The sequence below is a fragment of the Astyanax mexicanus genome, chromosome 18 (assembly GCF_023375975.1).
Source record: "Astyanax mexicanus isolate ESR-SI-001 chromosome 18, AstMex3_surface, whole genome shotgun sequence".
NCBI classification, from domain to species: Eukaryota; Metazoa; Chordata; class Actinopteri; order Characiformes; family Acestrorhamphidae; genus Astyanax; species Astyanax mexicanus.
This window is the reverse complement of record NC_064425.1, coordinates 27,752,967-27,767,185: the sequence shown is the minus strand read 5'-3', so window position 1 is coordinate 27,767,185 and position 14,219 is coordinate 27,752,967. Positions and strand designations below refer to the sequence as shown.

General features: G+C 37.8%; 1 protein-coding gene across 6 annotated transcripts in view; it reads right to left on the bottom strand.

Moving 5' to 3' along the window:
* Positions 1-1,178: 1,178 nt before the first annotated feature.
* Positions 1,179-14,219, bottom strand: part of robo1 (roundabout, axon guidance receptor, homolog 1 (Drosophila)) — a 480,259-nt gene continuing 467,218 nt past the window's right edge. For 5 of the 6 annotated variants that reach the window (XM_022679654.2, XM_049467115.1, XM_049467118.1 and 2 more), the window contains 5 exons: positions 13,633-14,114; positions 12,244-12,405; positions 4,677-4,961; positions 3,752-3,957; positions 2,301-2,504 (listed from right to left, as the gene is read on the bottom strand). In XM_022679654.2, coding sequence (XP_022535375.2) covers positions 2,490-2,504; positions 3,752-3,957; positions 4,677-4,961; positions 12,244-12,405; positions 13,633-14,114 — 1,150 coding nt within the window. In that variant the 3' untranslated portion in view covers positions 2,301-2,489. Of the gene's footprint in view, positions 1,882-2,300; positions 2,505-3,751; positions 3,958-4,676; positions 4,962-12,243; positions 12,406-13,632; positions 14,115-14,219 lie in introns of those variants that run through there. The other variant, XR_007425321.1, reaches the window with a different exon arrangement.

Below are 14,219 nucleotides of genomic sequence, written 5' to 3'. Positions count from 1 at the left end.
AATTTCATGTCCATCTGTTCTACATGATCTTTTCTTTTGGTATTACTTCTATATATATGGACTAGACAGGCTGTGTTTGTGCATTTGCTCATCTGTGCAACTTAGTAGTTGTTGAATTTATTTATTAGAAAGATGTCCAGAATAGTGATAGGGGGAGTCCTAATGAGTGTGTTGGGTAATTGGATGTGTAAATTGGGGAGAAAATGGGAAAAATTAGAAATAAAAAGGAAGGAAAATGCCCAGATATTTAAAGGTCTCATTCCATTGTTTTTTCATTCATTTTAAAATGTCTACTTGTGGTCTCTAGTGTGTTTTTTGTATAAAAAAAGTGCTCAGGTGTTACTTCATAAGCCTCCTTTATTACGCTAGATTACTGGTCTCTGAAGAAAGACAGGAGCTCTGCTCTTGCTCATGAATATTCATACATGCAAACATATCGCCTCTGATAGGCTAACCGCACTGCAGCAGAGAACGCCTACCTGCCTTCCCCCCACAGTCAATTTTACAGCTCTAAAACTCAAAGTACAAAATGTTTTTAGAGTTTCAGTCTTAGTTGTAAAAATATAGCAAATTTATAGAGCGCTAGCTAAAGTTAACCCTTAAACGTCACTTAACGTGGCCGAAAGAAATGTTATCAATGCGACGGCACTGACCAGAGTTGTTCTACCTTTTCAAACAGTGCTTCCCTAGTGTATATTTAAGGTCTCGGTAAAACGCAGAATCAACCGGAGATCCGATTTAAACCTATAGTTATTACTTACACAAGATAGCTAACATTAACCAGCTGCTGCAAACAGAGCTGTAAGCTCTTTAGCTGATGAGACACAGTGTCGGCTCTGCTGCAGCCCGGCTTCAGCTCTGTCTGTGGGCGGGGCCAAGCCAAGTTGGGCGAGGCCATAAATATTGATGACTAGTTCATGGGTTGATGTAGACCTGTGTGCTTTTCCTGGTCGACTCTTTTCTCAAGCTTTTCTTTTCTTAGCTTCTGCAGACAATAAAGGTTAAGCATACATATTCAACTCAGAGAGACCTATAGTATTTCACAAAGAACAAGAAAAAGTGGATTTTAAGCATTTTGTAGCTAAAGAATGAAAGTGATCATAGCTAAATATTAAATGCTAAACATGAGAGATGGTTTGAGAAGAAGACACATCAAATAACACCACGATACACAGAAATATCTTTAATTATTCTTGTTTATTGTTTTTTTTTTCTTTATTTTTCTTTTTGCTTTAAGAAACAGATGTTTGCAGATGCCCTATGAGTAAACACGTACATCCTCTCCTCTTTGAAGGTGACTGACAGCGTCCTTGTCCAACTGATAGGCTCTCGACTGACCAATCACGCTTCAGATTCTCAAGCCACTGCCCAGATCGTAAGTTCTCCAGTTTTCTCTCTCTTTTTTTTTCTTTAAGTGCATGAGTAGAAGAAAAATGGGTTTTAGTAAATGAAGGTGCAGCGATGGAACAACGATGCGTCAAATGTAACATTTTCAAATCGGAGGCTCTTTTTTTTCATCAGGGCTGGAGAGAGAGAATCAGAATCTGGCTTAGAGCTTAGAGAGAGAGAGAGAAAGAGAGTGAGAGGTGCAGGGTCTTTCAATTCGTTCACCCCTGTGTAAACAGCTTATCCTCTCTCTCACCTACGTCGTCAGGGTTAACGAAGCCTTTTGTCGTACAGTACTCGTTTTCACGCAAGACAAAAAGGTTAATCGATAACATACATGGTTTAAAATAAAGTTTAGTGATTGTGCTTTTAAAACCAAAGTTAAACAAATAACGACAAACATCGACAAACAACAAAAATAACAGTGCATTACCAAAAAAAAAAAAGAAAAGAAAAGAAAAAACATCTCAAATGTGGCACTTTTTTCCTGGGACATTTCAAATTATATGACAATTTACAACCAGGATGGAAGTGATAAAAAAAAACAACAAATATATTTACTGGTATAATAAATTTTTTTGAAATCATTCAAATTCAAAAGCCAAGGAAGACAAATTTAAAGTACCACACAGGTTATAAAAGACAATTAGGCATGTGTACATGTTTATTTACAAGTAAGTCCATCCCTTTCTGCTTGAAGCTAATATTAACAGTAATGCCTGACTCTGAGGACTTTTAACTTTAACTTTAACGTTAACTTTAACTTTCCAGCCTTAGTGAGCAAAGTTCAGTAACATTCAGTACCCGGAGCAGCTGTTTACTCCATATTGCATCGAAACACAACAAACAGTGATAGCTGTGACTGCTTTCACAAATGAATGCACCATTATTATTTTATGTTTTGTATGCGTATGTGTTTGTGTTTTTTTTTTTTTATGAACATTAAATGCACAATAAAAGAGAATTAACAGTTGGTCAGTCTTCAGGATGTGATGTAATCCAGCAGCGGTAATTATGAAAAAGAAAAGGTCAAACTGCTGACATGGTTAAAATTTGAAGATGGTTACTAAAATAGTGTCCGCTGACGGCATTTCCACTCAGATTCAGCTTTCCACCATCTGAGGAGAGAAATCAGAGAAAAGATTTTAGCACTCTGTGTATTGATGCGTGTATTATTTCTGTATTAAAATAATCCTGATGCTTGAACCTTGAGTATCTGTTGATAATGATATCAAGCCAATGCCATCTTTATTTTTTTTTTCTCCTCTCTTGAATGTTTATGTATTAATAAGATTGAATTATGAATGTAGATGAATGTAGATTTGGTTTCTAGGTGGGGATGTATTAAACATTTTTGGCAAACCAAAATGATTTGTTGGAAAATGGCAAGAAAATAATTTTTGTATAATTGTAGTTTTGTAATAGCTTTTTTTTTTTTGGAAAATTAAGACAAAATACATTTGAGGTATTAAATATATTTAGAAGATTAAAAAGTGACTGAATGTAAAAAAGCTTTTCCAAAAAAATGTCTAAGCTTTGGGGCTTTTGGGCAAATGTTTAATATTGTTTTGTACCACATTTTATGCACCATAAGGCATACTTAAAATCCTTTCATTTTCCCAAAAAAGTATGAATTTTACCAGTCAGGTTATAAGGAGTAGTAAAGCCACTCCGCTGAAGTACAGTGTTATACAGGAGTTTCAGTTTAGTTCTACAGCAGTATTAGCATTAGCTGCTAGCTGCACTAGGCGCTACATCTTTGGCCATCCAGAGGTGGGCATTATATCGGCCTGTAGCCTGCTGCTGACCCTGGCTAGCACTGCTGGAGCAGCATTAACATTACTGTTAGCGGTTAGCCGCTAATGCTAATGCTCCAGCTTTAGTAGAACTCATACAAATTAACAGATTTTAGCAGAGAAATCTGTGTGGATTAACACCCAGCAAAGGTTTGACTTGTCTGACTTTTTTTTAGAATTACAGTTTTGTGTACTTAACTTAGCTTAGCTTTAGTTCTGCTGAATTAAAAGGAAAACATGGTGACACCCATGTGCCTTATTAGAGTCGCATAAAATGCACCATATGTATAAAGCAGTGTTTTTTATGTATGAAAATAGACCAGACAATAGACGTTTATTAATTGCAAAAGGTTTTTCACCTCTTTTTTGCATCTCTAGTCCTATGGTTAGGCATTGATAGAATAACATATGCTAATGGGCCTCAATGCATTGTCTTTATTTGGTTTTTATTTCTTTATGATATTTGAGTATCAGATTGGCACAATCCTACTTGTAAGTAGTTGGAATCTTATAAGAAGGAAATAATTAGTGGGCTACACTTTAAAGTTTGATTTTGTTAATCTGCATACCTCCAGTTCTTCGTCTCCAGGCTGAAAGGCTCCTATGGTGTTGAGGCCGATTTCTTGAGGGTTTCTGCGGCTCCCGGGGACTCCCTCTCCTCTCCTTCTGCCCCCAGAGCCTCTGGAGGACATGGAGCTGGAGGAGCTGGGATCCCGGTCTCCTCTGGGGCTGTGGACGGCTGGGAAGGAGGGCCGGCTGTAGGGCAGGATGTCCTCTGAACCAGAGAGAGGAGGAGAAATCCACAGTTATTCTTTTGCATCAGTAACTAAAACTTAGTGACAACTTCACACTGACCCATCATCACACAGCAAAACACCAGCATGTTTGTTAATGTATATTGGCTTATGCAGCAATGAGAACTGACCCAGCATTTTGACTCCTGTCTGCAGATGTTAATTTAGATTTTTTTTTTTTTTGGTATGGAGGCTGTTTGTTGATTTAGTATACAGCAAACTTAGTTTGAGGAATTTCATGCTTAATGTTTAGTCTAGTCTTGGAATCTTTATTTTTTTATATAAGGGAGGCAATTAAGTTATTAGCTATTTAAAATATGCTGAAGTGTACAAACATTTTTTTTATTTTTATTTTTTTTCAGTTTTAATTTTTTAGTTCGTATTTAAGAAAAATAATAAAATAAAATAAATAGTAAAATAAAAAATTTTAATAAAATCAAAATTAATTTATTATGGATTGCTACAGATAATGTACTACCAAGATGCATCGATATTAGTTTTATAATCGTATCTACAGTTAAAAAGATTAAGCCAAGATGAACCAGGTTGAATTGGGAAGCGGCTTTGCAGAACAGTGTGAAGCAAGGCAATAACACACAAAAAAAAAAAAAAGAAGGTTGGTGTTTATTGGATGTTGGGTTTTATAGCCATAAAATGAACCCTGTAGCCTGTTGCTCTGTTAAAGGTGGAGCTTCAGTACCTGGATGATGGCGGGCCTTGCTCCCTCCTGTTGGCTCCTGTTTACTGCCTTTCCCCGCTCTCTGGACCCTCTGTCGGTCCTGACCCTCCCGTCGTTCTGACGAGCTGGTCCGCGTGTCCGAGGGGTCTCTGGACTTTGGCCCCCCTGAAGCCGATCTCTTCTCTCTGCCCTCGGCTGAACTGGATCTGGGGGACACCGCCCCCAGTCCTCCGTCCGGTGCTCCCTTCCCTGGGTGGGTAGGAGACTTGAGCATGGCTGGAGGTGGGATGGGTGGAGGAGGCAGGTCTGAGGGAACAGAAGAGTGAGCTGTTAAATGATCCGAAAAGCTTATTTTAAGATTATGAAGAACATTTACTGAGATTTACTAAGATTAGTACATACTGATTAGTACAGTATGTGTGGCATGTGTGTGTGTGTGTTCTGTCCTGTGCTAACATATTGTGAAAGAGCGTGTGCCCTTCACAGGCTGTTTGACAGTGTGTTAATTTGACACCAGCACTCATTTGTCTCGCACCTGTATGGTGTGAGAGAAGCACATCTGTAGCAGTGAGTGATCTTTACGCATGAGTATTTCAACATGTGCTGCATTTAAACTTAATTTACCCCCATAGATTCTTCTGATTAGTAAATATTTGCATTTTTAGTCCATATTAAACTACCTAATGTCAGAATGTACTGAATGTGAGTAATTCTATATAGAACAGGGGCCATTTCTGTTTGCAGTCTTTCTTGAGATGTGTTAAACACTAAAAGAAAATGTTTTAAAAGCTTAAAGCTGAAACTAATTCAATTATTTTGGTTAACCTAAAATACGTAGACAAATTCTTAAAAGGTAACATACTATTTTTTAATACTGATTTCTTTAGCATATGGTCATGTTTGTATTGACATATGACATGAGACCAATATTAATCATTTGTTATATACTGTACATAAAAATGTTTTATCCATTAAAAAATAAATTGCTGCTTTAAGGAAAGAGACATCATGTGAGCCTTTAGGAACAAAAATAGCAAGGGCTGATATGTTATTGCATTTATGTTAGACAGGCCAAAAATATTTTAGATAATTGAATAATTTCCTATTTTGTCACCTTTATATTGTGTGGAAAAATTACATCAGCGCCTATTTAAAAAGAATGACTCAAATACTGTATATTTTTTACCTTAGAATTAGAGCTGTCAACATTAACAAGTTAACACGTGCAGTTTATCTAGAAACGTTTTTTTTCGTAAATAATTTGCATTTATTTATTGCATTTATTTAGTGATATAACACAGTAAAGCCTACTGTTGATTTCAGATGGTAGATTATCTTTTATTTATGCTTTTATTTATGTTTTAAGTTCTCGCTCTTGTAGTCAATGCACACGCAAACACACACACAGCTGATTTCCTATTGTCAAGCTATTAAATGTGTGGAATATGGAGCTACACTATAACTTTTTTTCTCCACATAAACTCTCAGTTAAACTCAGTAACTCAGCACATTACTTAAGAACATTTAATGCTTCTTACATTAGTGTAAGAAGCATTATAACTACCCTGATATATTATAATACTATATAAAAAAAAAGGATCCAGTCTGTCCCCTTTCCCAAAATGTTTTTTTTTAAGCTGGTCCTTAACTGTAATCAGGATTATATCCATGATTTAGCCACAGAATATTGTTTAAAAGAGATTGGCACCAATAATACAAATAGTGATAATTTTATTCGCACTATAAGGCGAATTTATAATCCTTTAATTTTCCCAAAATTCCTCAGTGCACCTTATACTACAATGCACTTTATGTATGAACTTTAACAGTCAGGTATTAAAGAGCAGTAAAGCCACACCACTGGAGTACAGGGTTATACAGGAGTTTTAGTTTAGTTCTCCAGAACAGGGGCTGGAGTAGCATTAGCCGCTAACCACTATTTACTAATAACCACCTGTAGCCTGCTGCTAACCCCTGCTAGCACTGCTGGAGGAGCATTAGCATTAGCACAATAAACGAAAAACATTAGCACTTTTGCCATTCAGGTGAGTATACTGGACTAAAATGCGCCTTATAATTCGGTGCGCCTTATAGTGCAAAAAAAGTAATCCTGATTAGTCACAGGATTCTATTGTGAATAATTTGATTATATATTTCATCCATTGACACCAGTAGTAAAAAAATATATATATCTAGTACACTTATCTTTGGTTCTATTGTTCCCCTTTTTTGTTTCTTGTGTGCAACACATGTGAAACAGATAAAGCTCTAAAAAATTAAAGAAATGAATCTACGCAAGACAAGACAAACATGTGATTATTTTGTGAGTCAGTGTTTTTGGCTGCTTTAGGTCAGGATATCCCTGCTGGCACCACAAAATTACCATCTACCCAGAGCATTTAATAAACCCAGCAGTTGCCCAATCCTCGCAGTAACTCCCCACCACGCACTACATCCACAGCTCTTAAAAGCAGCAGCCAGTACATTAACATTTTTACACATTTCTGCACTTTCAGACAAGCCTGACATCTTCACTGGCTTCCAGCGTTCGGGAGGCTGGGGAAGCTTTAATACTCTTTCACGGCTATCATGACACGAAGGGCAGCGGTGGAATCTATAAGCAGGGTCTTGTCGATATTGAGTGAGGAAAGGAAGACACGTCGGCAGTTTTTTAATGTGTCCGTCGCCTCGCGCTGCAGTCAGGCCTTGGATCGATGCCAGGCTGCGAGATAGAGTGCGACCCGGGCGGGAGGGGAAGGGTGCCGGCTAGATTTATGAGGGGGGTGGCGTGCAGGATGGACCCCTGCTTTATAGAGCGCCTCCTGGCTCCAGCCTAATTTGCTGAAGTAGTGTCCCCAATCTCTTTACAGTGAAATCACTGGATATATTAAATCTTTACCTTGGTAGATGTGAGAGAGGGGAAAAAATGAGACGGGAATATGTTCAACTTGCATTACACTTCAGTGTGATATATTGGGGGAGTGAAACGGAAAATTATTAATATAAACCAGGGAACTGCAGCATGCTTCATATTAAACCAGTAAAGATACAAGACAGATATCTTATTCCACTCTGTTAACACTGGCTGCTTTTACTAAAGAATGACAGACATGGAAGTAGAAGACAAGACTCACACTTTTTTTTTAGAAAACATTTTACAAGACCTTTATGCCAGATAATTTGCATACAATGAGCAAACTAAAAGCCTTTAAGTTTAAATTGGTAATACACACTGAATACACTTATTACATACATCTCTGGAAAAAAAAATAAAAATAAGAGACCACTTAAAAATGATGAGTTTCTTTGATTTTATCAAATTGAAAACCTCTGGAATATAATCAAGAGGAAGATGGATGATCACAAGCCATCAAACCAAGCTGAACTGCTTGATATTTTGCACCATGAGTGGAATAAAGTTATCCAAAAGTAGTGTGTAAGACTGGTGGAGGAGAACATGCCAAGATGCATAAAAGCTGTGATTAAAAACCACCAAATTTCTGAACTCTCAATACTTTATAAATATGAACTTGTTTTCTTTTTTTGCATTATTTGAGGTCTGAAAGCTCTGCATCTTTTTTGTTATTTCCTGCAAAATAAAATTTTATTTTCAATTTGGGGGAATTTTTGCCTGTAGTTTATAGAATAAAACAACAATGTTTGTTTTACTGTAACATTTACCTATAAATAGCAAAATCAGACAAACTGATTCAGAAACTGTGATCTCTTCATTTGTTCTAAATTTTATTTTTTTTTCACACTAATAATTTCCACAAATAATTATGGCAGTGACAATATTTCTTCTACTCTTCTCTTTTCTTTATTTTATTTTTCCACTCTTGATGCGATTGGGTTATGGTCATGCCAATAATGAACACAGACAGTTTAACTAAGCTGAAGTGTGTGTGTGTGTGTGTGTGTGTGTGGACAGCCTGGAGAAGCAGCTGAAGAGAATTTGCTGGTCTAATGCAGGAGTGCTCCAGGGGCAGCAGATAATAAGCCTTGTGTTGTCTAAAGCACTGAGCAAACAAGAACAAAATTAAGAGAAGGGGGAGTGTGTGCACGGGTATGGGTGTGTGTCCGCTTGGTACTGCTGTCACAAGTACAGTATGACCATCTGATAAGTATATTTTGGCCTCTCTTCTTCATGTTCTTCATACAGACAGTATTTTGAATGGAGAATCTCATTAATCCAGGACTAGGCTAAATCCCAGTCTCACAAACTTGCCATTTATGTCTAAATAGCAACCAAGGACCACAACAATAACAATAACTGTCATCTTTACATTCAAAGGGGATCAACTGACAGGTATAAAACTTGGTAGGTAGTGATGCCAGACCGTCTTCAAGTGATTTAGAATGGCAGTCCTACATTTGTCTTGGTGAAAATGACCTTTGGCCTTCATTAGACACTTGGCAGGACCTCATTAATGTCATGGTGGGCTATTCCAACAGGACAACACTCGCCCACATATTGCTGCCATCTCAGGAGCTTGCATAAAAGATACAGATGCCATGTCCCACATCGAAAACGTTGGAACGTCCAATAGCATTCCACACACAACAAAACCCTACTGAACATTCAATCTGCATGAGATGGTTACAGCTCTGGAAACAATTATAAGACCACTTCAAAATAATAATTTTCTCTGATTTAACTATTTATAGGTATATGTTTAAGTAAAATCAACATTTGGCTTTTGTTCTATAAACAGACAATGCAGACAATGAGAAATGGTCAAACTAACGAAAAAGACACAGAGCTTTTAAACCTCAAATAATGCATAGAAAACAAATGTATATTCATTTAGAAACAACAACAATACTAAAGTTAGAACATCAATACTAACGAAGAGTTCAGAATTAATAATTGGCAGAATAACTTTAATAACTTTAATAACTTTTAAATAGCTTTCATGTGTCTCCACCAGTCTTACACACCGCTTTTGGTGAAATTATGCCCTTCCTGGTGCATAAATTTAAGCAGTACAGCATCAGAGAAGCTATCCTTTCTCCAGTCCTCTATAGTCCAATTCTTATGATCTTTTGCAAACTTCAGCCTGGCTCTTTTCTTTGCTTCTCATAAAGAAGATCCTTTTTCTAGCTTGAGTCCTGCCTCACGCTTTTCTTTCCATGCTCTTCACCCCAGCTGCCATTTGCCATTCTTTTTATAGGTCACTCAGTGTCATCCTGTGGTTGCTTACTGACATTCAAATAAGTTGACGGTCAATCTTTAGACATGAACCACATTGAAAAACATCTGAATGTAATCATGTAATATGTAAGTTGGTCACAAGCCATCAAACAAAGCGGAACTACTTGAATTTTTGTGCCAAGAGTGGAATAAGGTCACCCAAAATCAGTGTGAAAGACTTGTGAAGGAGAACATGCCAATATGCATGAAAGCTGTGATTAAAAATCAGGGTTATTTCACCAAATATTGATTGATTCCTGAACTTCTGAACTTTAGCATTGTTGTTTCTAAATCAATGTGAACTTATGTTCTTTGCATTATTTAAGCTTTAAAGCAATTGTACCTTTTTATTATTTTGACCATTTCTCATTTTCTGCAAATAAATTCTCTAAATGACAATATTTTTATTTGTAACTTGGGAAAATTTTATTTAGAGTTTATAGAATAAAACAACAATGTTCATTTTACTCAAATATATACCTATAAATAGCAAAATCAGAGAAACTGTTTATTTTAAAGTAGTCTAATATTTTTTTACAGAGCTGTATATGGCAGGACAATCCATATCGTCGGAGATAAACTTGTAAACATTCAATGGAAGTCAATGTAAAAAGAGTTTATTTCAGGTCATTTTGAAGTGTTTATTTTGGTCAGTTTCAAGAAATTCTGACACAGTGTAAGGAGCAGTTTGTCTGTTCAAATTATGTAGTAAACTAAAAATCGCTAAAAATGAAGATGTGTTTTTTATTGGACAGCATTGATATACATTACAAATTTATGGAGCTTAATTTATTGAGCTTGGTAACTAACCTTTGTCTTCCTTCCAAACAGCATTGCAATCAGACACTTTCTCCTAGGTGTAACCATTTTTACCTTTATATTTAACCTTTATATTTATTTTTTAAGGTGAGTGTATTATAATTATCATCATTTACATCATAAAACACACCCACATGGAGAAAGCGCTCCTCCTGAAACTGGATTAATAAAGACTCCAACAGAGATGAAGCTACACAGCGAGGGAGCACTTCAGCTGTCCACGGCCAACATAGAGATGGAAGCAGAGAAAACAGACAAAAAAAAAAAAACGACAGGCGAGAAGACAGGGGGAGGGTGAGATGGAGGGATGAAGAGATTACAGGGGAGAGGTGGTGGAGGAGGGAGGAGAGAGGGGAGCTGATCTGAGACATCAGGCCAGGGTCTGTGTGTGTCTGATATTAAATCTCCATGTCAACACACAAGGACAAGGGACTCAATGATGAAGCCCAGCAGATGACTGCAGATGCACACATACACACACACACACACAAAAGCAGCGACAATGACCTTTCTGAAGGCCTCTGAGAAGAGGGAGATGAAACCCAGCCAACAGAGTGCATGAACGCCCAGTGTTTACCCCACTACAGGGCATGTGGTGTGTGTGTGTGTGTGTGTGTGTGTATGCTGTGTGATACATGTGTGGGGGCACTTGAGTGCAAGCAGAAGCACCTGGGGCCACTTCCTTGGTGCGGGGCAAAAATGTGTCTCCAAGGACGAGGCTGGTACCCCAGAATGCTGCCTTATGCCCCTCCTTCACTAAATGGGCTTCTATTTGCTGGATTTGTTTAATGTAAAATATGTTTGAGGCTGCAAATGTTGAGGGGTCATATTAGAAGATCTGCACACATTTAGTCTTCTGTTATCCATTCTCATAATTTTTTATATTTTTTTAAATTTCTTTACAGCTTAAGATATTGGGCAGTCAGTTCTGTACTGTGAACTTTGTTCAATCAAGAACAGTTATTTTTAAAAATGCATTAAAAAGTTAAGTACAGTTATTGGTTTTTGCTTTTTGTGTTTATTTCTGTACTATGTGCAAAGCCACCAGCACTGTGGAAGACCCCACCCATCCCTCACACAGATTCTTTGCTCTGACGCCATCCGGCAGAAGATACAGGAGCATTCAAGCCTCCAGTACTAGACTCTGCAACAGCTTCATCCACCAGGCAGTCAGACTCTCCAACACACAGAGCCTCCACTACTAGACTCTGCAACAGCTTCATCCACCAGGCAGTCAGACTCCTCAACACATAGAACCTCCACTACTAGACTCTGCAACAGCTTCATCCACCAGGCAGTCAGACTCCTCAACACATAGAACCTACACTACTAGACTCTGCTGTGATCATGTATGTTCTATATGTCACAGTATGTTACATATCTGTGCACCTTATTCTCATTATGCACATTACTATACCATGTCGCACTGTCCTGTCTGTTAAACTTTCTTGTCTGCTGTATTTATTGTAGTGTTATAGTTTTATGTTGCACTATCGTCACTTCCTGCACTTTATGTTTGTCTATTGTTTGCTGTTATTTAAAAGCGTCATATTAGATATCATATTAGATCCTTACCATCTGAGAAGACCTCTCTGCGCTGGTATCCTGAGTGCCCTGCCGCCTGCTGTTTCTGTTTCTTCTGAGGTCTTCTCTGGGCGACAGCTGCACTCATATTACTGTCTGTAGACAATGGACTTGCTGGACGGTGGCCTGAAGGCAGGTTTTGGTATTTTCGTGCTGCAGGACAGTGAACAATTAACATTAAAAAAAAAATCTTAATAGAAACTATAAATGTAATTTTTAGTGTTCATTAATTTCATAAATTAATATATAGTTCATAAATTAACTATATCTGCAGAGACAGGCTAGTTATTATCAACACTGTATGAGTTTATTATTAAACATAATTGCATAGTTTCATACAGAACTAACACAGTAGTGACCATTTCTGATACTGTAAGATACGTTATCAATCTTTATAAAAAAATTTTATTGATGGTGACAGTATGCTCACGTTAACCCTCCTATTATTTGTGGGGTCAATTTGACCCTATGTAATGTTTAAAGTTAAATATTTGCCACTAGTTTTGTGATTCATATTTATTGTCTTTTCTTAATTTGATGAAGACAATACGTTAAAAATAAAATGTTAAAATGTTTCAATTATAACGTCTGTTTTATTAAGGCTGCTTTATATGCATAAAACATAAGAAATATCAACATTTGTACACACATTTGTATGGTTATAATGTTGAGGTCACTATGGCATTCAGTTTTATAATAATTTCTCTAAATGTGTATTCACTTAAGGCCATAACTTAACACCACAACACTTATAATACACTTATATAATACTAATATAAGATTAGAATAAAGCCAGACCCGCTGATTATTCATCAAATAAACAAAAACTGACGAATAAACTTTTCTAATTTTAATTTAATTATAGTAATTTTTAGGAGGTTTAAACTGCTGGGATCATATTGATCCAGAGAATAAAGGGTGATAGTAAATTTGAGGATAGTAGGAGGGTTTAAGTCCATTCTAGAATTGTGGGTATGTCACAAATATGGAAATATTAAACTAGAATTCACACAGCATATCAGCATATCATAAACAGAATTATTAAAAGAGAGATTTACTTTATCACAATAATAGACTTTACACATCCAACAGGATTAACTGTGGACGCTGTAAGAGGTAGCTGTCTGAAAGGGATGTTCGGGTGCTAACCCGGATTGTATCCAAAAAACATAAAACCACGGCTGCCCAAATCACGGCAGAATTCAATGTGCACCTCAACTCTCCTGTTCCCACCAGAACTGTCCGTCGGGACAATAAATTATTGTGGTCTAAAACCAGGTGTTTTAGTTTCATTGTCCAACCCCTGTATGTCATAGATACAAACTGTACACGTAACCCTAGAATGACTTTATAAGCATTATGTAAACTCTCAGTCCTCACCTCCAGGCACTGTTTGTTGCTGCTGGCCTTTTCCAGAATGCTTTGCCACTCGGAGGCCGGCGTACTCCGCGGCCGCCGCCACCGCCTGGGCAAAGTCTGCATCAGTGAAAAAGGAGCCGTCAGAGGAGCTGACCACGCTGGAGCGGCCGGACGAGGCGTTGTCCTCCTCAGACGCTGAGCCCCAGCCGTTTATCATGGAGCCGGTGACCGAGCTCTCCAGATCGCAGGTGCTGGAGGCAGGCGTCTGCTCCAGCCCACGCAGGAGAAGCCTCTGCTGCCCCACATGCTGCTGGGCAGAAGGGTGCTGCTGGTGGCGCCGCTGGTGCACCCGGGCCACCTCCGCATCCGTCTCATCGCCTTCCTCCTCATCTTCCTCTTCCTCAAGGCCATCCGTGTCCAGACCCAGCGGACTGGAGATGTAGCCGTATGTGTGGGGAGGGGAGAGGGGCCGAGGGGGAGCTGGTGGGCTGACTAAGAGCCGTCTGAGGAAATACAAGAGATAGAATAACCATTAACACTTCATTTTCTTAATCAGTTTCTCTGATTTTGCTATTATTATAGTTATATTATTGAGTAAAATGAACATT